Source organism: Rhipicephalus microplus, chromosome 1 (genome assembly GCF_043290135.1).
Source record: "Rhipicephalus microplus isolate Deutch F79 chromosome 1, USDA_Rmic, whole genome shotgun sequence".
Lineage (NCBI taxonomy): Eukaryota > Metazoa > Arthropoda > Arachnida > Ixodida > Ixodidae > Rhipicephalus > Rhipicephalus microplus.
In genome coordinates this window covers 228,262,888-228,288,059 of record NC_134700.1, presented here as the reverse complement: position 1 = coordinate 228,288,059, position 25,172 = coordinate 228,262,888, and the positions used below count along the sequence as shown (strand labels likewise).

General features: G+C 42.9%; 1 protein-coding gene across 2 annotated transcripts in view; it reads right to left on the bottom strand.

The window, feature by feature from the left end:
* Nucleotides 1–1,423: 1,423 nt before the first annotated feature.
* The window catches only part of LOC119159571 (SURP and G-patch domain-containing protein 1), a 27,125-nt gene continuing 3,376 nt past the window's right edge, over nucleotides 1,424–25,172 (bottom strand). The window contains exons 5-12 of one of the 2 annotated variants that reach the window (XM_037412375.2): nucleotides 22,805–22,916; nucleotides 13,318–13,436; nucleotides 10,166–10,321; nucleotides 9,638–9,726; nucleotides 7,305–7,461; nucleotides 3,831–4,083; nucleotides 2,347–2,476; nucleotides 1,424–1,535 (exon numbers count right to left, since the gene is read on the bottom strand). In XM_037412375.2, coding sequence (XP_037268272.2) covers nucleotides 1,509–1,535; nucleotides 2,347–2,476; nucleotides 3,831–4,083; nucleotides 7,305–7,461; nucleotides 9,638–9,726; nucleotides 10,166–10,321; nucleotides 13,318–13,436; nucleotides 22,805–22,916 — 1,043 coding nt within the window. In that variant the 3' untranslated portion in view covers nucleotides 1,424–1,508. Of the gene's footprint in view, nucleotides 1,536–2,346; nucleotides 2,477–3,830; nucleotides 4,084–7,304; nucleotides 7,462–9,637; nucleotides 9,727–10,165; nucleotides 10,322–13,317; nucleotides 13,437–22,804; nucleotides 22,929–25,172 lie in introns of both variants that reach the window. The other variant, XM_037412374.2, reaches the window with a different exon arrangement.

The following is a 25,172-nucleotide window of genomic DNA, read 5'->3' as shown; positions in this document are numbered from 1 at the left end:
TGCGCTAACATCCCCTTTTAAATTTCAATAAGCATTTTGGAAGGGCACTGGTGTACTGCAGCAAAGGTGGCTCAAGCAGCATTAAAACCAAAGCAAAGAAATTTTCTAACCGCTACACCACCCCAATTTAGCACACTTTTTTTTTCCGTGGGGTTAGGTGCTGCTTCGGGGCTCTAGCAAGGCGTGTTCGACAAGTAACGACGTGCTACCATCGGCCCGGCGACGGTACCGGATATCTACGCCAGGACCATGGCAGGGACAACGCAACTTGAAGACAAAAATTAATGTTTTATATGCCACTGCTAAGGCACTGGATGTGGCTGCTGGGGACGCCAGCATTCGCAGCACGCCGGGCTTGTTTACACAAGGAATACGTGGCATACGCTTCCAGCTTCAGTTCTTAACAAGCCATAGTCGCGTTTTCAGGCTAGGAAATTTACATTTCCCAAGAAGCGTTGGTGGCTACAGCAACGCATTTTTGTCTTGAAGCTCCCTCGTCCCACCGATAGGTATACACTGCGGTCAGCTGACTGTTGAGCGCACAGCATTGTTACTTCATCTGGCTGATCGCATCTCCCGAGCATAGGGCAAGTATATTCCAGGCACTATGGTTCGGGTCTGCACGCTTTAACTGATGGCGCAAGCAGCAGTTGGCCGACATGGCGTGCATTTCTCGTCGAAGTCAGCGCACCTGAAAAACATTTTGAGGCAGTCTGGACATTTTGGTGCAATTGGGCGCCATTCCAGCTGATTTCACGGGTTAGGCACAGCTCTGCGCAACAATAGGGAATCTTATCAAATTGACGCAGCTGTTGCACCTCTGCGAATATTAATGTGATTCCTTTCAGCCTGCCCAAGGCCAGTTTGAAATGGAATTCTAAGCATCAGTGTGGCTCTGAGGTAGAATACTGGGCTGGCACACAGCCTTAGTGCTTTTATTTACTTAGTTGTTTTCATATTTCGTGCGATAGTGGTTACGAACACCAGTGGTGGCAGACAACTATGGCACATGCAACCCTTGTTGTGATCTCATAACAGCTTTCGCTGTAAAAATGTGCTCAGCCACCTGAAAGCCACGTTATTAAAAAATCACAATAACAGGCAGCAGGCACATCTCCCTTTTAGTGTAAAAATTCAAGTGAGAAAAATTGCATTTAGACGCTTCATATAAAAGACAAATCGAGCAGGTCAAGGAGCTTTGCAATAAATTAATGGTTCAAAATAATGAAACTACATAAATGGGAAAAATGTTTACGAGGCTAAAACTTTTCAAGAAGGTTGGTCACTGTTACTCGTCTTGTAAAATAATACGTCATTTTGGATATTCATTGTGATTCATTGCCACATGATTATGGCCATGCTGTCGTGCTGATTTTGGAGAGGCAGAGCTTCCAAAGACCTTCTGTTGGAAGTAAGATGAAACTGTGAGCAGGACACCTTTATTTGGGCAGAGCTTGAAAGTATGTACAGGAACAAACCATGGCCTGTAATGTGCTGGAGTTGAACAATCAATAGTATGGTCGCCTTGGGTTATTCTGAAAAGCAACAAAGAAGGTCAGGGATTATCAGAAAGCCAATGTTCGCAAAAAAAAAAATTTGGTATACTATAAGAAAAGTTGGCTTAGTTTAGCTACTGCGTACAAGATGGCTAAAGAGTAAGAACACCGGTGAAAAACAGGCAGCTTTTTTGATTCACATGCATCTTTATCACAGTCAACTGCAGATTGACAATACACACTGGTTCAAATACAGTCGGCTCTCGTTATTTTTGAACCTTTGAATTTCGTTTGAATTATCAAGAAGTTCGAATTATTAGAAGTTCTCAGATATGTGAATCTGGGCTAGGTGACGCAGCACATTATGATAAGGCATTGATTTTGTCACATTTAAAAATTTTTGAAGTGTTTCTAAACCTTGACTAAAAAACAGAGCTGGTATATGGTCGCTGTACGGTCCACAAGTTTATTGGACATTTACTGCTGATCGAACCTTATAAAGAAATCCTGAATTGCCAACTGCTTCTTTGCTATATGTGCCTTTAGCACAGACCTCTCCACACCAGTTGAGAAGCATCACGGTTTACCGTGCATGTGCTTCATTCAAAACATTTGTTTACTAGCAAAACCTTTTTTCTCGGAGGCCTCGGAGCGAAATCGGGTCTATTTTGATGGAACAATGCAGTGCAAATTACTGGTACAAAATTGTTGGCCTAAGGGCATAAAAGATGAGTGATCACTAATATCGGAGTTAATAAAGTGCGACAATTACCCTAGCTAAAATATTCTTTACGCTTTCAAGTAGCAGTGCCACGACAATTACCGCGAAACGCTTATGTGAGAGCCATACCAAAGGGTTTGGACGGAACCGGTAGGCCAGCATCATCCGCTTCCGGTATGCCTCGTACTCATCGTCGCCAACCTTGACATCGTCAGGCCGACCTTGACCCAGACCAGCGTTTTCAACGGGCTGCAGGCCCCTGCACAATGCACAATAAACCAGCTCAACAACACGTCTGAGACCAGATGCAAATGAGTGCGCAATACCCAAGCTTACCTTCCTCCATCGTCACAATATATAACAGCAAAGAAGGAATGCTTAAAAACGTGCTTCTGACTGATTGAAATGAGAGTATACATAAAGGACAGCCAAGCAAAGGTAAAAAACAAAAAAAAGTGAAACTAGCGTACACAAATAGCATTACGAAACCCAAGTAAGTTGGAACAACACACACAAAAACATCCTTTTGCAGATTTTCTTGCTCAAGAAATGCATCCAAACCGACATCTATGATTAATCCACCAATGCTACTTAAATTGAGCTTCAGAGCATAAACATACTGTAGTAGTTTCATGTCAGTGCAAGCAGTCATAGAATCAAAACTCAGTATAGCTATAACAATTAATTACCAGTCATGACAACAAGCAAATTTAAGCAGTTTTTGCATTACCTACATTGTAGTTTTAAATAGAATACAGGATGTAACGACAAATAAATCAAAAAGCTGATTTTCAATGTTACTGTTACTATTGCAATCAGACAGAACTGTATAATCCTTATAACAATCCCAGATATAGCGATTGAGTTGGAATGACCAGATATTGGTGCACTTGCTATTTTTTCTCGGCTACCACTTGCAAGTGCATCAACATGGTCACACTAAAAATATGGCACATACAAATTAAAGAAAAGTTTGACAAAGGCATTCTAAAGAATGTGAGGCGCGTGCCCCGCAGCAGTTTACTTGCAACTAAGGTATCGTAGACCAAGGCAAACACCACACACATATTTCAGATGCTGCGAGCAAGGTCACCCACTTTCCAGAAGTTTCTTCAATGGCAGAACAACAGTGAAGAAGAAAAAAGAAAACAGGAGGCCATATGAAGACTTGTGGTCAGCTTTCGAGCAACAAACTTTTCTGACAACATTCTCGGCATCTACGATGGCTGATAATTAACCAAGCAAGACCTTTGAATGCGAGAAGTGAAAACTTCTTGTCACAAGTTCACTGCGACGCTCAATTCCCCATTTTCACAATGAGCCGCAAAAAATTTTCTGCCTTTCTGTAACAGCAGAGACTGGTTGATCAATTATAAAAACCGTTTGGTCCCTAAGTGCATGTTTTTAAGAGCAAGTCCATATACAAATATCTAGTGATAAAACGACTACTTATTGCAGCAATTCCAAGTTCAGGATAAACCGGGTTAGACTGACGAGCAAATTTAGAAGGAGCATGAGAACTACAACATGTAACATCAGAGAAATCAGTAAAATCGAAATTTGTTATATCTCCCGCATGAAAAACGACCACAGAGGGTTAGAACCACACATACTTGTTGACAGGTGCAACGATTCCGCCGCCATCAGCACCCAGGCCCTGGCCTTCTGTCCATCCTAACTTCTGGAGCATCTGGTATCCAACATTATCCTCAGTCAGCTTGTGCTCTTTGTAGTCAGAAAGGTCGGGCGTGCGGCCTTCCTTTAGGGCATCATACTTTTCCATGAACTTCTCCAGCTCTTCAGGGGGCAGGAAGTCGCCAATGTGGTGCTTGCCCTTGCCCAAAAGTGTCAGTTCATCAGCCCAGGCTGCAGCGGAATCAACACCCCAAACGAGTTGGTAAAGCTTATTCCATTGTAATGCGCAAGCAATTTTGTGGCCAGAAGATAGATAAGAATGCCAGGCCTGAGTGGAAAGCGCTACACAATCACAGCGAAAGTTGAAGAGATCCCTTGTAAACTCTCTTAATTAAAACTACTACGGTAATACAAGTACGCTTGCAATGTACCCACCATGCCACAAATCAAAATTCTTGTCAAATGGTGATCACCCCCGACACTATTAGTACTACCATATTTCTCACGTAATGAATGCACTTTTTTAAAAAATCAGAGCAAAGTTGGGGGGGTGCGTTTATTACGCGGGGTAAATTTTATGAAAACTTTTTCGGGAGGAGCAAGAAATGGGGTAATGCAAAAAAAAAAAAAGGTCGCTTAGCCTTACACAACTGTCATACGCGTACACTATTTAGAAACAGTTTCTTTATAGCATTTTACTCATCGTCGGTGGTCAATGGCGCTATCTTCTGCAAGCTGTCCCCGGGTCGCCTGCGCATGCCATAAATGTGCTTTGCGGCTATCTTTTCTCGCAATCATTTAACCGCAATATCTGCTGTGATCTTGAGGGGCGCACAAAAACGTGTGTTACGACGCGCTTTGCCAACATCACGGCAACCTCGCACGATGACCGTGACAACAACATTAACATTGTAGCAAGTAACCAACATTACAGCATCATTAAAGCATCAAAACAAACCATCAATAACAAGATTAATAAGAAGATACAGCCACCACCTCGCTTCTACATGCATGCGAAGTTTTTCTAAGCGCGGATGACAAGGAAAGCGAGAATCGGGGGTGCTACCATGTTGCAGGAATTGTCACGATCTTTTTTGGACAGGCGATTTTTTTTTCCAAAAACTTGCGACGCAATAGCGACGAATGACCCTTCGCAAGAGAAAATGCTGTGGTCGTCGCTCTAAAATAGTGCGCACGTTATTGGACTTTTTCGTATTCGCAGGACAGTTTCATGACCTTCGCTCACTGTGTGCTTATCAGCTGCGATGTCTCTACACTTGCACCGTTCGTGAACCCCGCGCGCCGTGCATAGATAGCAAGAAAAACAATACAGCACGCAGCAACAGACGAAAGGGAGAGAGAGTGAGCCAAGATGGCCGAGGGGGGGGGGGGTGGCAAAATAATGCAAAATGGAAGAGATCCAACGGGTGAGGAGGAACCAGGTGTCGGCTAGCAGGACTGTAGTGAATGAATGTAGGGGGTGTGTTCATCACGCGAAGAAAAAAAAAATCAAAATTTCGGTGACTGAAGTTGGGGGTGCATTTATTATGCGAGTAAATACGGTAATCATTTTGCAGAGAAGCGAGGTACCCACTAGTACACAGCTGTAAGGCATTTCAGTCGAATTTTGCTACAAGAAACGCCTTTTCAACGAAATTTCTGCTACAACAAAAAATTCTTGGTTCCCTGTCAGCAGTCCATAGCAGTCAATGCATAAATATTCTTGCCACAACGAACACTTTTTTTTTTTTTTTTGCCGTTTCGCTTCAACAAAATTAGACAATGCAATTCCAGGCTCAGATATTTAATGCCATGCAGAAGCTGGAGCACAGTCTGGAACATTTTGATGCATTTTCAGAAGGTAAAATTACGTCTACAAAATTCAAAACGCGCGATGGCACCCCCAGAAACCGCCGCCATTTAGTACTAAGCATGGAGGCCGCCATTGTTCGATAACGAGGGCAATGAGACTTCCTTGCCTTTGCCACTGCCTTGCTTCTGAGCCGAAGACAATTCGAAGCTGAAGCTTTGTTTCCTACATGCTGCTGGGTGGAAGTGTGATACGATGCCTTTTTTGATGCCCGTTCCTTTGGTTATTTTCGCGCTTAGCCAGTGTGGTCATTGGTAAGAGCGGCTGTTCATCTGCGTTATCAACAAGACAACTAGTGGATGCTAAGAATAGCTCCCCACACCCCACCTGAATCTCGGCGTTGTCGGATACTATTTGACCGCGGACAGCTGCTGGTGTTAGTGTGTTAGTATAACTGTCAGGTTCGTTCATGAAAGCCGTTTTGGCCATTGTTTCAGCGTGCTTTTCAATACGGAGATGCTATACATGTGTGGGAATCGCGTGTGAATGTTGATGAGACAAAAAAGGAAGCAGCTGAGACTTGAAATTTTGAAAATTAATGTTCCCTTGCCCCGCTAGCTCAGGTCGGCTATGTCTTTTTTTCAATTTCACTACAATGAAATTTTCGCTTCAACAAAATGTTTTTCGTGCCCCACCAGTTTCGTTGTAGCGGGGTTCAACTGTGTGTGCACTTTGTTGATGCTGCAGCTGATGACAAAGAATTATGGCAGAGCCCTTTGTAATAGGTTGGCACGAATAAGTGACCTTTTAGTAATCTTACTGAGATGCGGTAAGCATTTTACTCTCCTACCGCGCTCTATTCGTGTCTGTGAGAGAGAAAGAGAAAAAAGATTATTGAGGCCTCCAGGATTTGCATCATAGGAACCTTATAAGCTTCCTTGGTAACTAATACATACAAGCACCCACTATGCTATAAATCCCCATACTTTTCAAGAAATAGAGAAGCATCCAATGTGCCCTTATTTGCCATTCTGCACAGAAGTGTAGTACCTGAAACACACCTGCAAGGCATCATGTGCACATTGTTCATGCTATGGCTTATGCCGATGAAGAATTATGGCTGAGCCTTTTGTAATGAGTTGGAAGCATTCAACGACCAACTAGTTATGCGATTCACATTGTGTGACGTCTGGTTACAAAATCCACATTGCGCAACATGCAGTTGTTATTTCACTCTTTTACCACTTGGTAGTATATATGCTAACACCGTTCCTTCCTAACACCGTCCGTATAGGGTATTTTTAAGAAGTAGTTTCAAGCACTTACATGGCTCTGCGGTAGAATACTCGGCTGCCACAGAGAGGACCCAGGTTAGACCTGGGTATTTTCTCTTTTTTTTTTTCATTAATTTCTTATTTTGCACAATAGCAGTTACGAACTGTGGCAGTGGTGGCAGACAACTGCGGCTGCAAAAATGGCCATAGTTGCGATCTTATAGCAGCGTTTACAGGAAGCTGCTGTGTAACTTTGAAGGTGGCATTGACACCTGTTCATCAAAATTACTCACACATTAGCTTTACCAAGTTTGCACATTCTAGGTGCGTACCACAGAACTGTTGCAAATACACTGTGCATCACGCACCTCGTGTCTTTTCCATCTCCATGGCTCGCTTCTTGTGCTCCCAGGTGCCGCCGTCTGTCTCCTCATCCGAGTCATACTCGTACTTTACTTTACCAGCTCGAGCTCGGGCCTCATCGGCTCTCTTTTTGGCTTGCATCATCTCAACCAATGCTCGCATCTACATCCAACACAAAAGCACCATGGTAAGGCGACTGGCAAGTGCGATAGCATCAGCATCAGTGAAGCTAAAGCTGCGCTAGAACACAGCTGTGTGTCAATCGAAGTTTCTGCGGGCACCATTTGACCACCAGTGCCCGCAGGAACTTCAACTGCGTTGATCTTCCTTCACAGCAACAGAACATTTTGTGCACTGAAATTGTCTATTGATATGCTTTGTTACAAGGTCATAAATGCATGGAAGATTAGGAACACAAAGTTGCAAAAGCTTATACATTTTATCATTTTCAGGATTTCGTTACATCGAGCTCTTAATTGTACTTACAAGGGTAATGAGTTTACTCTGCCATACAAATCAACTGTGTACAAAGAAAGCTCTGAGCAAGTGTGAGGCTCGACAATACCGAAAAGTATTTTATTTTGATATAGAAATCCATTTTCCCTTGGTGCTCCTATAAACATCGGCAATAACTTGACGTCTGTCTACAATGCTGGCGACTACATGCAGCATTCTAAACAGTTGTGATGAAGTCTGGTACCAAGTACTTTCGAATATGGCCGCTCATCACGAAAACATTCAAAATGGCCGTTTATGAATTGCCAAAGAAAGTACAGTGCAGAGCGGCTGTGAAAACGTCACTAGTACATCTTGTGCAAGCACGTGGAAGAAGCTCATGCCATGATTATGACTTCAGGGTACTGTAAAAACAAGCATTATGGCACAAAAGTAGTGCAAAAAAAAAAGACCAGAACAAGGAAGTGAACGCCACAAGCCCTTTTTTTTTAATCATAACTGAAAGCTTTATTGCTTGAACAGAAGATACATACCGTTTTTACTCACAAAATGAACCAACCTTTTTTTCTCAGAAAAGTTGACGCCCATATGAGGGTGGGTTCATTACGTTGGAGAAAAGGGTTACGGGATTTTTAATAGCAAAAATTTCACGAGAGGGCTTTGCTTGTTTTGGCCCGTGAGATGCGCGACAAATCCTATTTTGTAGCTCGAAGCTCTTTTTGTTTCCTCCCGTAACAAAGGCGCACGAATCGACACCGAAGTGTCGTCCAGATGCTCAGTTCTCATGCTCCAAGGCATGCTGTTCGTAACTAGCCGTGTAGCTAGCATACCGGCCGAACGTGCCCTGCGCTGTAGGAGTCCCAACTAAGTTCACAACACGGCCGACAACAAAAATGCAGCGTCGGATGGCGGCGCACAAATGTTGCTCTAGACGCGGGAGCACGCAGTCAGTGTGGTTGTGACCTCCGTGATGGTGGGCGCGCGCGCCCGCCATTTCAGAGATTACGCACATTGTTTTTGCTTTGTTTTTGTGCTACTGTGCTTGCATGGCGCTATCAGCAAAGAAGTTTCTTCTGCACTCGACAGATGACGCTTCGCCGCAAAAGGCATGACTTTAAAATTTTGATTGATGTCGTCCGCACTCTTGCTTCTCGCAACTGTTTAGCAAGGTTGCGAAACTATGCTTTGACTTTTATTGCATTGCTATTTTGCGATATAATGGCTTGATTTAACATTGTTTCAATCGTCAACGGTGCCGGCTACCATATAGACATAAAATAAACATATATATTAAAAAAGTTTTTTTTTTTTTAAGGACCGAGGTGGGTTCATTATGCAAGTGGATTCATTACGCAAGTAAATACGGTATCATGCGCAACATAGGTGAGACAAAAATCAAAACAATAACAGACCTCCTGCAGCCCCCCCCTCCTCCCTTCCCCCACCCCTAACGTCCCCCTTTCTTGTCCTTGTCTTTTTTTGGCACTACTTTTACATTATAATGAATCAGTACCAACTCGCTCACCTCTCCGTTTTGTTTATTAACAAAAGCCACCTTTTAAAGCACACTGTAACTGCTTTTGCAGGCTGGACTCGCGCTTAACAGTACATTTTCCAGACTCTTGAGGGCTTAGCCATTCGTTTGAGGCAACAAACGACAACTGAAAATTATCACGTCAGTACCACTTTCAGTCAAAAATGTTTCAAAATATAAAGTTTTACAAATGCTCGCGATATTTCAACAAATCTAGTACCTGTCTATCGTAAACCAATAGCCGGAAACAAATTTCATTTTTTATTAAGCTATATAAGAGAAATTGGTAATGTAAACACCACTTCATGTCGCAAAAAATATCACACAAGGCAATGCAGCATGTCTCACTTTGCGCTGATCTTCAAGCTGTTTCCACTGGTCGAATGTCAAGTCCGTAGAATTGAAGACCTGCTTTGCATAAACAATCAAACCAGGATCTGTAATAAAACAAAGGCAGCCATTTTTATTATTTATTTTTTACTCCCCTCTGTATGAAAGTCTTTTGAAACAAAAAAAAAGCATGCTTAAGAGAGATGAGAATCAAAATGGCAGCTTTTGGCAGCTATTTCAAAAATGACACTTATTTCAAGATTCTGGAATAGTCTGTCGAAAAATTGCGAAATCGCATCAAAGTGGTGCGAATGTCACAGATGTTGCAGGCCTGCAAGTGTTGTGAGAGTAAATGCAGTATTCAAAGGGCCCTGCTTAGTTCAGAGTTTCACTATTTCCAAGAACTTCGTGGTCTCTTTTGAATAAGAATTTACTAGCATTCAATGAATAAAGGATAATGCTTCACTTGAGCAGCAAAATGAAGAACAAGTTCAAGAGCCGGTGTTACGGCTAGGCCCCGTCCTTGCAAACCAATAAAGAACTCACCAGATTTAACAAACTCCGGCACTTCATTAGGTGCATCGAAGTCCATGTAGTCTGACGAACTGTCAGACGGCGGGTCCCACCTGCTATGGCGTTTCCTTTTCCGTCCAGTCTCGTTTGTAGCACCCTGCCGTTGATTCTGCTGCTGGAACTTTGCATCTGCACAACAATCCACACCAATTTTAGTGACAGCAGGACAAGCTAGCTGGCAGTAGAAAGAATGCACTCCGAAAAAACTAAGAATAAAAGAAACCTAAGGATCATGCGGTGCACTGAAGCCAAGCTGTTCCTTTTATCAAGCACTGGGAAACCGCATTTCATTGGTGAGGGCCACTCACCAAGCCCCACACCAAATTTTAGTTAGATCGTGGAAGTTGTTGGGTGTACGATGAGGAACATTTTGACCACAACAAGTTTTTAAATCTGTTCATTACGAGCTGAGAAAACTGTTTTTTAGAAGCGGCACGAAACAAGGATGAGAGGAGGCGAGCTCGGATTTCTTTTCAGTCCTCCGCGTAGCCTTCGCAAACCAAATCTCTCCCCTACCCTCTCCGGCATCCGACCAAAAGGTCACGTGCGCATGACGTGCTTGAATAAGCCCACCCTCGTGCACGCGAGCGACGTTTTTTTTTTTTTGTTCTTGTTGACCAGCGTTCTTTTGAGGTCTACTGCCTGTCTCTGCGGTATGGTTTGGAAACGCTGGCTTCGACGCGGTAGAATAGATGAGCACAATGAGTGCGCGAACGCTTAAGAGCATTCCAAGGCTGACGTCTGCTCGATGCGCTGACCGCGGCCGCGGGGACACGAACGCATGCGAAACGCAGGCACATGAGCCCCGCATCTCGCTGCAATTCACGTAAAAAAATGAAGAAAAAAGAACACTCGCATTCCCTTATTGCATCTCGTTATTTATTTAGAGATTTAATAATCTCCTCAAGCAACAAATAAATAAACTACACATGTTGTGTTAAATAATTTTCGCCATGTCACGTGCCACTGTAGGCAACTTCAGAGCATAGTCGTCTCTGTAGAGAACCAACGTCACTGCATTACCATGTACGTAGGGCTACTCATACGCGCACACATGCCCTCATTCTCTAGGCGCATTCTCTCATCTTAAAATTTGAACTATTTCCACGGCCCATAGCGTTGCAAATTTTGGTAGGCATGACCATGAACGCCTCATCTAGACATTGCGCTTGTCAGCTCAAAATTGTCAAACCTGGTGAGTGGCCCTTTAAGGGGCCCTGCCACACTTTTCCAAGTAGCCATCAAAAGGCTTCATTTAAGTTTACTATTGCCTAACGAACTGACTGCTGCAAAAAATTTTATAATGTGTCAAGTACGAGCCGAGTTAGAGGCTTGTTGCATGCTGTAATTGCTTTCTCTCGTTCTAAAAAGTACTCCTTTGGGCTACTAGATACAAGGTTTTACTTCGCCTTCATAAGTGCACAATTTGTAACAGCTATGCAGCGCAACATTCTGCAATACATGTATATAAAGTTAAAACCCTTTATGAGAGGCATGCCCAAAGCAGCAATTCTTGTCTTTTATATGAACTGTATCTTGTAAGCAGGGCACCTCCAACGCATTTTCTTATCAACCCGCATTTTACTGTAGGCACACTGGTGTCTCTTATGCCCATTTGTCTCTTATATCGATGTCTCTAATGAAAGGATTCGACTGTACCTCTCTTTTTGATGAGCGAAATGGAAACTGAGCAGAGAGGGATGGCAGGGGAAAATAATATGCATGACATGACTTTGAGCATTTTTTTATTTGTTTCGTTCTTCAAACATCCTACTTACTTTCAACTTACTTTCCTGCTGCGGAATAGATTGATGACTACGTAAAAGATTTTGGCGACATATGCAATGTAGCGAATAAGCCATAGGCCACTCCCGCTGACAACGGCAGCCTCAGCCAATGGCTCAGTACTGGTATTGTCGCCAGGCATACTGTTTCAAAACTGCAGTGCACAGTAAGTAGCCCACGCTCAGACGCAGCTAAGTTTTGCTACCACTGCTGCAGATTTACCTTGAGTTCGTGATATTGCACATTAAAAGAAATAGGGAAATCCCGGAAGTGACCTTAGCTACGATGCCGGCACAGCTGAATTTTTGCCGTGCACTCCATGGGCGAGCTGTACACACAATGCATTCATAAGCATGGTTTGTATTGCATGTTTCATTCATGCTTGAAGCTTGACAGTTGTGATCGCTTTTGGTGAGAAGTCGGTTCAGGTATCCTTAGACACTTCTCTGTTTTGCCCGGAAAATATGTTTCTATACAATCTGTCACCGAGAGCAGAGATCGCCTTGAAAAAGAGATCAAGTATATGCGATATAAAATTTCGGTGTCGTGGAGCAGCCGTGCAGCAATCCTGTTTTGACGCAATAGAGTGCTGCTAAAGCACGATGCCTTATAATCACAGAATTCACAAACACACTGAATGAGAAAGCGCTCAGTAGCGCAGCCTTTCCGTCCGACTTCGTTGACTGTCACACGCATTCCTGTCAAAGCTTTGCATCCTTCAAGAACATGTAAAATCTAAGTCATTTGCTTTAGGCTGCTGTTGTAGGTCCCGGCACGAAGCATGTGAACTCAACCATCGCATTTTATCCACATATGGTCACTGAGGCTTGTCAACACAGCTTACAAATGCACCATCTGTACACAGCTCAACATATCGACTCTGTGCATGTCGACACGCAGCGGTGGGCTGAAATGGTACATTGTGATCGGCATGCATTATGGCCGCAGTGGCATAGTGCAACTCGTGCTGAGATCGGTCTATTGAGAACTCATATTACTTTTCACTTCAAAGGTAGAGTTTAAATTACCATTAATAGTTAGACTCTCAATAAACCAGAAGCAACCAAGAAAGTATGTTCCATTCAGCAGGAGTTTCATTTAATGAGACGAACAGGATTGCCGTATTGAGGTTTAAAAGCAATAATATCGCAGGTAGTTGCTCCATTCAGGCAGCAATTCCACTTGACAGATTTTCTTTTACTGCGGGTATACTGTACGTTGCTTAGTTCAGGGCCACAATTTACTTACTTTGCTTTTTCCTGAAACTGCAGTCCATTTCAGGCTTAATACAGATGCAACATATAGCTAAATGTATCTTGAAAGATCATGTAAACACTAACCGATGCGGCTAGAGGGAGGCAAAGCACCCGACTCCTCAGCTCGCAGCTTGGCTGCCGAGAGGGCCTGGACACGCTCCTGAAAACGGTGGTACTCCTCCCCATCCTTGTTCCGTAGAAATCTGCAGCCAAAGAAGCAGGAAGTAAGCAATTGTTTTGTAGCTGCCATATCCACAGACCTCTGTTAATTTCCGTCTGATTAGGCTGACCGTGAGACAGAAAATTAAGTACATAGAGTTAATGCACTGACTTTTCAGACAACAAATTTTTGGCATTTTCCTGATAATTCAGATACTTCCACAATGCCACCAAATACAGCTTAAATTTAGTTTACAGGGGCCTACTGAAATTTCGGGCACTGAAACATTTTGCTATACAATTTTTAGGACTTTCTACAATGTCTGCTCGTCCAAAGTAGCATTAATTGAAGACCCCACAGCTGCCACGTAAATTATCTTGCAGCCTAAAAGCAATGCTTTCACGCACTAAGCTGTTGGAGGATCGAATGGATCCCAAAGTTACGTTCACTACAATGCAACGGTAATACTGTATTTACTCACGTAATGAACACACTCGCATAATAAACGCACCCAAACTTCAGTCATCAAAATTAGGATTTTTCTTTCCCTGCGTAATAAACGCACCCCTACATTCATTTGCTGCAGTCCCGCTAAACGACACCTGGTACCTCATTACCCGTTGAATATATTTCGTTTTTTTATTATTTTGCCGACCCCCCCTTAGCCTTCTTGGCTCGCTCCTTCCCCCCTTCGCCCGTTGTCGGGTGCCCTATTGTGTTTCTTTCTATCTGTGCGCAGCATGTCCCTCATCTTTTCTATCAGTGCGCCACAGCGGGGTTCACGAAGGGTACGAGTGTAGAGACATCGCAGCTGATAAGCATACAGCGAGCGAATGCCACGAAACTGCCCGCGCCAACACGCGGTCACTTCCTACGAATACGAAAAAGCCGGCTCAACCTCGTGCATGCAATTTTCGAGCGACAACAGAATTTACTGTCATGAAGGGTCATTCTTTGTGATCGTGTCACAGGTTTCTCAAAAAAACAGAAAAAATCACTAATCATCCAGAAAAGATTGTGATGATTTCCGCAACATGGTAGCACCCCTAATTCTCGCTTCGCTTGTTATCCATGCGTAAAGAAACTTCTCAAGTAGAAGTGAGGCAGCGGCCGTATTTTGTTGTTAATCTTGTTATCGACAGTTTGTTTCGATGCTTCAGAGATAGCTTGCTGCGTGTTGGTTACTTGCTACAATGTTAAGGGTGGCGTCACGATCATCGTGCGAGGCTGCCACTAAGCTGGCCAAGTGTGTCGAAGCACATGCTTTTGGGTGCCCCTCGAGATCACAGTAGATACCACTGTTGCGGTTTAACGATTGTGAGAAAAGATAGCCGCAAAAACGCTTTTATGGCGTGCGTGGGCGGCCCAGTGACAGCTTGCAAAAGATAGCGCCATCAAACACCGAAGATGAGTTAAGTGCAACAAAGCAGCTGTTTCCAAACAGTGTATACGTATATCAATCGCATAAGGCTAAGTGACCTAAATACGCAATACCCATGCCGCAGGTGTAGAGAAAATGGCATTTACCTCCTAATGCCTTCAGATTGAATGTCATTTGCGTGGTACTACACAGATGAACGAAATGTCATTCGCGCAAATACCACTCGTCTCCTAATGCCTTCGCCAGAACTCATTCGACTGAGAAATGCGTATTCTCAATGGCACAGCGAACGAAGCAATTCTATAAAACGACATTTGATTCGACTGGAAGGAAGCTTTTTGCATGTTTCATTTACTCTTATCACTTAAACAAGTGAGTGGGCACGGCGAGACGACAGCGACCATGTTGCTGACCACGAAGTTCTTCTTCGTTGTACAGGTTTCGCTGCTGACGGTCACAGGATTACCGAGCCCGAATGACACGTGCGCGCCGCCGGTTGACACCATCTACCTTTCCGTGGCAGATCTGCATGTGTGGACCTTCTGTATGGACGCACCGACAGTTGCGCATGTCCGTGACATCAGCGACCGAGGCTATAAAGCATCCACTGCAGCATTTCTTCGACAGTGGGCACGGCGAGACGACAGCGACCATGTTGCTAACCACGAAGTTCTTCTTCGTTGTACAGGTTAGCTACTCTGCTTCCAACATAAAAACTAGTGATGAAGTCATGTTAGTAGTTGTGCCGTGCCCAAGCACCTGTTTAAGTATTGCATATGAGTGCTATTGTGCATGCAAAATGTTACTCTGTGGTGACGTTGAGACAAACCCAGGACCCACGAAAGCTGATTTATTACACAGTATTCTTCAGGGCCAAGCAGATATGAAGGCTGAAACACTGCTATTAAAATCGATGAACGAACACATAATGTGCGACATGGACTTGCTTTTTCGAGCAATTGAAGCCAAACTGCAGGAATTTAAAGATAAATCACCGGAAGTTGCAGCTCTTGAATCCACTGCAGCTTCCTTTAAAACTGTGCTGTCATGGCAGAGCTCCAAGTTAACTGATCTCGAAGACCGAAGCCGTCGGGCAAACCTTATCATTCATGGTGTTCTCGAAAACACAAATGAAAATGACACCTGTCTTCGAACTGCTGTTGTAGCCGATATATTCGAGAAAACATTGGGAGTGAAGTGCAAGTCCATAGCCCACATTCACCGTCTTGGCCGCCAAGGTAGTCATAGGCCTGTCATAGCTTACTTTCAAGATTATCAGGAGAAACAAGAAGTCTTAAAGAATTCAAATAAATTGAAGGGCTCCAATATTTATGTGCGGGTATTTAATATTTAAGAAGTTTGCGGGTATAAATTGGCAGCAGCAAGCACAGGACCGGGTTAACTGGCGGAACATGGGAGAGGCCTTTGTCCTGCAATGGACGTAGTCAGGCTGATGATGATGATGAATATTTATGTGCAAAATGATTATAGCCAGTGCACGCTGCGCAAGCACCGCCTGCTTTGGGAAAGTGCAAAAGCTGAACGCGACAGCAGGAAACGGGTTACTCTTATTCACGACAAGATCAAAATTGGTGGCAAACTTTTTGGCTGGGATGAAGCCAAAAATGTGCGTGTAGCCTTTAATCCGCAAGCTACAGGTTCTGATTGACCCGCTCGACAGTGTGTGTCCAAAAGTTTGAGAGTGCTTAACGTAAACGCGCAAAGCCTGTCAAATAAGGTTGACAAGCTCGAGTACCTTCTACTCACCTACGACCCTCACATTACAATAATCACAGAAACCTGGTTGCACGAAGGTATAAATGATTCAGTACTAATTCCTCCGAGATATCAAATCTTCACATGTGACCAGCCAACAAGAGGTGGTGAGTAATAGTTCTCAAAGATTGTATTAGTGCTCGGCCTCTTCAACAAATTCATGAGCACGAAAGTTTATTCCTTAAGGTAAGCTGCTGGGGCCATTACTTCACCGTATGTGCCATCTACAGACTACCCTCTTCAACACACGAATATCTGTCTAGACTATATGACCACATATGCACGTTTAAAAATGATCGTCTGATTCTTGCAGGTGATTTTAACTTGCCCAATGTTGACTGGCGCGTTCCATGCTCTGGCTCTGATGTAACGACGTTAAACCCTCTCGCTGACATTGCCTTGATGTGCGATCTTGTTCAGATTGTTAATGAGTGCACCAGAGAGGCTGGAAACATCCGTTCTACACTCGACCTAGTCTTTTTAAATTTCAATGTATGCAAATACACGGTCTCTATTGAAGATGGCATTTCCGACCATAAAGCAGTATTTTTATCCTTCGGTATTGGTGAAAACAAAGCACACCGACAAGAGACCAGACAGGTCATTAAGGATTACTCGAAGGCGGATGACCAGGCCATTTTGGATCATCTCTGGTTCTTATGTGATAATCTTTCTGATGATGTGCCGATCGCCTGGAACGAAATAAAAACTGCGATACATTACTGCACTGATAAGTTTGTGCCAAGCAAACGGGTTAGGAAAAACCGAAATAACCCATGGATTATTAGAGATATACATTTGCACCGCAAGCTAAAACGAGCTAGAAAAAAGAAAAAAAATACCCTGCAGACTTATCTCGTTGAAGGCCCAGCTTGCAACTAGGCTAAGCGAAGCTAAGGCAAGATACTTCAACCACTCGCTTCCTAACTTTTTGAAAACTAACCCGGATAGATTCTGGCGGTACTTGAGCGATGCGCACAAAACACCGAACGAGATATCAGTAAATGGCTGTATTGTTAACAATCCAGTCAAAATTGCAAACCAATTCAATTAGTATTTTCACTCAGTATTCACTCAGGGAGATCATGCAGACACAAACATTATTTCTCTGTCTACTATATCTGCCGATTTCATAACTGTCGAAGGTGTCCTTTCACTGTTACTGAATGTTAAGACTAAATCTTCCGATGGTCCCGATGGTATACCTAATGCATTTTTGCAACGTTACGCCGAACCTATCGCGCATGTCTTCACCCATATTTTTCGTCTTTCGTTACATAATTCAATTCTTCCCGAGGATTGGCGAACGGCACGTGTTATTCCCGTATTTAAAAAAGGTGATCGCCTAAATGTTGAAAACTACCGGCCAATATCATTAACTTCCGGTCCTTGTAAACTTCTTGAGCATATCATCACGCATTACATAATGTAATTTCTTGAAGAAAACAGTATTTTGACTCCTTTCCAGCATGGTATTAGGAAGGGCCTCTCGACTACCACTCAACTTGTCACCACAATTCACGACTTCGCAATGGCACTTGATAAGGGCGACCAAATAGACGCCATCTTCTTAGATTTTAGAAAAGCTTTCGACTGTGTTTGCCATAGTAAATTACTCACCAAACTTTCAAACATTGGCCTACCCATTACTGTAATTAACTGGATCCGCTACTACCTTACCAGCCGCAAACAGTTTGTCCAGGTCGAGGGCTGCTGCTCTGGGGTTCTACCTGTAACCTCGGGAGTTCCACAAGGCAGTGTCATTGGCCCTGTCTTGTTTCTCATCTTTATCAATGACATCATTTCATCAGTTGACACCTCCGCCATAAGCCTAAAGCTTTTTGCAGATGACTGCATTCTTTACAAGCCAATTAAAAGTGAAAGGGACCAAGAGTGCTTGCAGAACAACCTAAATTCTCTCTCCGATTGGTGCCATACCTGGTCGATGGAGTTAAACATTAGTAAATCGGTCTATATGCGTATCTCAAACAAAATTACCCCTTTTGCATCACGCTACACCTTAAATAATAATACGTTGATCGAAGTGAGCAATTTTAAATACTTGGCAGTCAATATTACCAATCGACTGTCGTGGAGTAACCACATTGACAACGCTTGTTCCTCCGCCTCTAGAAAACTAGGGTTTCTTAGACACAAACTAAAAAACGCACCAACTCAGATCAAACTTCTTGCATATAATACATTTATTCGACCCTGTCTAGAGTATGCATGCGTAGCCTGGGACCCGTATTTTAAAAAGGATGTTTATAAACTTGAAATGGTCCAGAGGAGAGCGGTAAGATTCATCTATAATGCCTATCACAATCTTGATTCACCTTCATCACTTATGGCTACTAACAACATTCCGCTCTTGAAACAGCGTAGAACTATCGCCAGACTCCCTCTTTTCCTGCTTTGTAATCATCAGTTTAATATCGATCCCAGTAAATACATCTCTCTCTCTTCTTCCAGGAAAACCAGGCATGCTCACAATCATGATCTGACACCTTACTTTGCACGTACTAACCTTTTGAAACATTCCTTCTTTCCGAGAACCATTAGCGAATGGAATGCACTGCCTTCAAATGTTTTTCCTGAACGTGGCATTCCCGACTTTGAAAACTACATGCATCTTTTTGTGTAATCAACACTGTTGATATTTCAATGCTAGATTACCTCATCTTATTATTTCAACTGTGTAGCTTTACTTTTTGTGCTTGAAACCGTTTCTAGAAGTTTGTTCGCTTTTTTTTCTAGATATGTATAACTATGCATCCTATTTAGTATGACTTGTTTTTCTGTAGCTTTGTGTATTCTAACTTGCTGTATAACTTGTTCGCTTTTTTCGCTATGCTCCCTTTTTGTGCCCCTCCTGCTTGGTCTACAGACTGCAGTATGTAACAAATAAAAATAAATAAAGTGTTTAAAAACTTATCTGCAGCTGGTAGACGCTGTAAAATAAATGCGACAGGCGCCATTTTCTTTTTATGCTGCGGATCTGACTAGCTTTCGCCTAAGTTGCTATTTGGTAGATTGCAACGTCGTGCAACAAAGTAACGAACGAAATCTAACGGCAGCGTAATATGCTTACTCATACACTAAATTATTATTTGATGTGTATGAAGCTTGTAAATGCTTGTTTATTTTTTTATTACTACTTACGCGATGCACACGAGGAAGGTGCTGCGATCGACATCATCAAGTCAAATGTCATTTGCTTAGGACGTGTAGCAGCGCCGCCGAAAAAAATGTCATTCGGGAACTGAATGCGTTCGCTACCGAGTGTCATTTTCTATGCCCGTGTGAAACGAATATTATTTTTTTGCATTACCGAATCTTTTGTTCCTCCAGAAATGTTTTCATAAAATTTACCCTGCCCTTAACTTTGCTCCGACTTTTCAAGAAAAAAAGTGCGTTCATTACGTGAGTAAATACGGTATACCCACAATTTTCACAAAGAAGCGAAGCAGCCTGGTAAACATACCTAAAACTGCCTTCCACTGGTCTTGTGTCTTGAATTACAATCGCATAAAGTGTTAATATATTCAGTAAAGTACTGAATGTTCCAAGTAAATTAAGGCCTTACACACCGATTATGGAGAAGGCAAATAATAAACATTCTATAAAGCAAAAAGAGGAAACGAAAAATTGGTAAAAAAATAAAAAACAAAAAAAGGAAACAAGAAACTAAAAATTTCATAAACTTATTATTTACATTTCCCTTATAACTGTAAATAAGAAATAATTATTTCAGCTGAATTACTTTGCACAAGCATGCTGGGCTTTACAATGTTTTTGACTATTTAGTTAACACTAGAGAGCAGTTGTCTCCTATGTGACGTGTTCTATAAGCAGCGTATCAATTTCTAATTTTCTGATCAATCCTTGTTTGGATTTAAGCACATTAGCGTCTTTTATACGCAACTGTCCCTTGTATCAGTGCACATTATAAACGGGTTCAACTATAGCATTGCAGGCAGAAATTGCTGATAATGCCTTGTAGACTTTTTAAGCAACAGGTCTGCAAGTTGTCACCACAGAGCATGCCTCTCTTAGCAAATACGTTTGCAGCTACAGCAAATATGCACTTGACGGACACATTAGAGGACATATACTTCCTATTGTCAATAACTTACAGGTCGATAGCAGTCTACCGCTGCAACATTAGAATAGCTTTGGGAATGTGGCGCCTACAAGATGAAGGAGCTTGGTTTAGAAAAGCCCTGCAACATTTTATCAAGTAACCGTGGAGCGGACACAAAAAGAGCTTATTGCTGCACGAGTTCAATGTCGCAAAAATTTTAAGAATCCGTCCAGTACGAGCGGAGCTACAAAAAATTTTCGCACGCTGCAATCCCGTTCTCTTTTCTCTCGTCCCGTTGAAAGCGCCGGAGGATAAGCAGGGAGGAATGGCAGGGGCAAAGAAAATACATCACGCGCGCCTTGTGACCTCGAGCACTTTTTTTTTATTTTCTTTGAATACGCAACTTTTCCTGTGTAACTTGGAGAAGACGCGGCCTTTCGTGGCGATCCCTGTAATGACCGAGCATGCCATGTTAAAATCAGCAAATGGCTGATAGATGGCCTTCTACGCATGATTTTTAAGCATCTCCCGTCATTTATCGAGAAAAGAAAAGGCGATTTTCAGCTTATTTGATAATTTATTGTGAATTCCAGGCCACATACTGCCCTATACCATTTGGCTCGTGTGTTTTCGGGAGCCTCTACTACTTATTGGCAGCGTTTTCTGACCATGCTCAAAAAGTTATACAGGGCCCTTTTAAGACTCCGGGGATAGCTAATATAAAATGTGACAAGTAACATAACACCTCAAATTAATGACAAAAAGTAAACATAAATAGATGAACAGTCACCCCGTGAGAAAGAGACCGAAACAGTTTCGAAATGTCAGGCTATCTTCAAACTGTGGCTGGAGTTATGATAAGTTCCTAAATTACCCATAACAGTAACGAAATGTAAAGAGCACCATAAAAACAAAAATATATAGGTTAACCTTTTATATTATTTTGCCCCCCAACCCCCTCAGAAAACAGCCATATGTTGAATTCCAATGGTAGATCCAGATCAAGTTTTTCTGCTCTGAGTGGAGCAATCACAATCCAATGGCAGATTGGGAGCATTAATTGTGCGTGCCAATGGCAGATCGAGAGCAACCACAGATCACGGATTGCTCCGTGGAGCAAAAATTCTTGCTCCGCCGAAATTGGCGGATTTGACCGGAAGTTGAAGTGACGTATTCTGTGTACCTGCCTTTCATCTAATCACCAATGGGTGTCCGAAAAAAGCTTCTCACTCTCTCACACCCTGTCATGCTCCCTCGCTAGATTTCCGCTCACCAACAGTTCCCGTGGAGACGAACGCGTTCCATTTGCAGATTTGACAAGAGCAATCCCGCTCAGATCTGCGCATTACATTCGCAATACGGCTTAGTGCTCGCGATCTGCCATTGGAATTCAACAATAAAAACTTACCTCCATTTTATATACCAGCCATTAGCAAAAAGCTTCTTAAGTCTGGCAACTATTAGCACCTGAAGTAAACCCTTTCCGTTACCATCACAGTCAACAATGCCGCTTTGTTTATTACCAGCCTTGTGCCGTGGGTAGTCTCGTTTAGCGTTTTTGTTATTTTGGGAAATTATTTCGGCTCCGATATGCTTCCCTTTTTCAAAATTTTTCTTGTTCTTGACTGGTGGTTCGAAACAGAATACTGTAGTGGGCAGATTAAGTGCATGACAGAAGCTTGCACTGCAGGCCGACGCTAAAGGATCGCATCGCGACACATAGCAATTGGAAGAAAGCTTTATTTCGCCACGAGAACTTCAAAGGTTGCTAAGTTTATACACAAGCTGCGCTGATGTACTAGTGACCTCCAAGTGCATTCAAATCAAAAGATGTCAACATGGTTGTGATGTTTGTAAGCCCATCTTTTGGCTTTCTGCCATGTGGAACTTAAGTACCAACACACGTGCAAATGAATGCCATTTTAACTGAGCACCATTCGAAATCGCATTTGTTTCTCTTGATAAGCAAATAAGTACGCCTTCCGATATTTTGGTCATTCAATATACTTTTTTTTTCTTCCAATTTTCAGTAGTTAGTGGCCAGGGAAGTGGGAGGTGTCGGTTTTACAGTACGCTACTGAATAACCAAAAAAGCAACATGCCCACACTGCCTATGAGAATAAGAACAGTCTGCTTAAGCGCAATGGAGGCACTGGAAAAAGCGACTCACTCGTAGGCCGGGTCGTCGACGTGGGCCACCCTGGCAGCCTCCTCCGCAGACCGTCCGTTGATGGCCACACAGATGGCTACCCGCTCAATGGCTCCCTGGACGGCCTTGCCTTCTGGAGAAGAAACTGGCAGGGCCCCCTCTCAGACACAAACACCACACAACCTCCTGCCAGGTGCCTCCACGCCCTCTGCGGGCCCCCAGTAGGGACGGAGGAGAGAAGAGAGGGCCAGTGGCAGACGCCCCACACACAGCCAAGCAGGCTCAATGCAACAGGCTCTGCCTCTCTACAGGAAGCAAGCTCGGACAGAAAGCTGGGGCAGGGTGATCTAGCCGTCAATTCATGTCATAACAGTACCACAACGTTAAAACCTGTCTATTCCTTTCCCAACCTCCCTCTATTATGTTTTTTTTTTTTTTGCTACAGGCTCAAAATAAATTCAAGTGAAATCAGAGTGAAATGAGACTGGAAGAGGCTGCACGTATCATGGACATATTCTCACAACTATAACATCCCTCCACAACTAGGAAACCAGAACAGCAGCACAGTAGAGCATGATCTAAGCATGCCATGAAAGTTAATGACAGAGTTATGTGCAAAACACATAGAGACAATGAAAGCACAATGTGCATTGTTTTATTGCCCTGACATATTTATATCGTACTAAAGTAGAGCCAACACTGCATATAATAAAGTATGCACAGTTGATTCTCAGTAAACACAACCTGAAGGGATCGAAAAAATATGTTTCATTCAACAGGAGTTCCGTTTACTGAGAGGTGAACATGGGTGTAGATTACAAGCCCGAAACTAAGCATTGCAAAGGCAATTGTTTCGTTTAAGCAGCAGTTCCGTTTAACAAATTTACGTTTACTGAGAGTCTGCTGTATACTCGTATCTTGATCCCAAAATAATTCGGTCCTGAGATCTAAAGCTCAGAGACAGAAGCTTATTATGTATAATTGATCTGTAAGCTTTCACAGAAATTACAACAGTAGCTAAGGGCTCCAAATTTCAACCTCCAACCACTTAGTGTTCCCTTAAATCCTCTCTCCAACCTGTTACTAAAATAGCTGCTAAGAATAAAGCTATGCTTCTACGCTCAGCAGCAGACTTGCATAGCCAGTGGTGACTACCACGTCACTGAATGCAGTCAATGTCACAAAACAAACACTGACCGTTCCTTCATATACTTTCACTTTGTTCAGAAATACTGACTAGCACCATCATGCTGTGCTTCTTCAAGGTCTGAGCGCTTCAAGTGGTGTTTAAGCCCATTCAACAGTACACTTCTATACATAGGAAGAAATCAAACTATTACAGCTATTACGCAGTTAAAATGATTCAAAGCTTGACAGCTTTGAATGATTCAAAGCTTGACAAAGCTTGACACTTGACAGACAAGTGAGTAGTAGACCACCGGGTGCAGTGCAAGTTGGCTATGAATCATTTGTGTCATAAAGAACTTGTGAGCAATATGTAAAACTTTTCCTGAAATAATTTGGTTTATTCATAAAAAATCATAGAGGAACACTGACACAATAATTTTGCATATAATCTTTTTTTTTCCCCTGTTGGAGTAGGTAGCTAACAACCCACACATCACTCCTGGAAAGCTCGTTCGCTTGAGCATGCGATGGTCAATTATTCAGAGACTGTTTTAAAGCATCCAGACACAGATTCACCTTCAGAGAGCTCCGAGTGAAGCAAGACAGTGGTTTTCATAAAAACATATCTGGCTGCGTGAGCGCAAAAACCGAATGGTGCACACAAGCATTGCATTTTTCAACGAAGGCTTCTTGGGTGCTTCTTCTATAATCCCCTCTGAGCTTAGACGTGGTAAATATGCGTGACCCACGAAAAATGCACTGAGGAGGCAAGGATGTTAGCCTTTGTACTTCTCTCAGCCTTTACCTTTGTTCTCCAGGACAAGACTGCCCCCTCTTTCTGTTAAAAAGGTCTACTGGGGGGAAAAGTGCTCATGGCAGCCAACACGTGCTCATGACACAGGCAATGGTTGGCTGTTTACACAAAAACCAAAGGTGCATTTTACATGCAGTGGTGCGACACTCACTTTAAAATTGACTTTAACTGTGTTCGATACACGACAACAAGTTTTCTTGGCAGCACTATGGAAGCTACACAACCGTAGCGCATCCCTCCTATAGTGTCGAAAAATAGTACTCAAGTTTACTGATAAATTCATCATTGGCCTTGCTGAAATAAATGCTGCTGTATTTATTATGAGACTTGAACAGTCACGGGAAGTCGTTGGCAAAGTACAGTCATTTTTCATTTTACAAGAATGCCTTTTTTTTACTTTCCATTTCTTAGACAGCACCACACTTTCAGCATGCCTGTTTTCCGAAG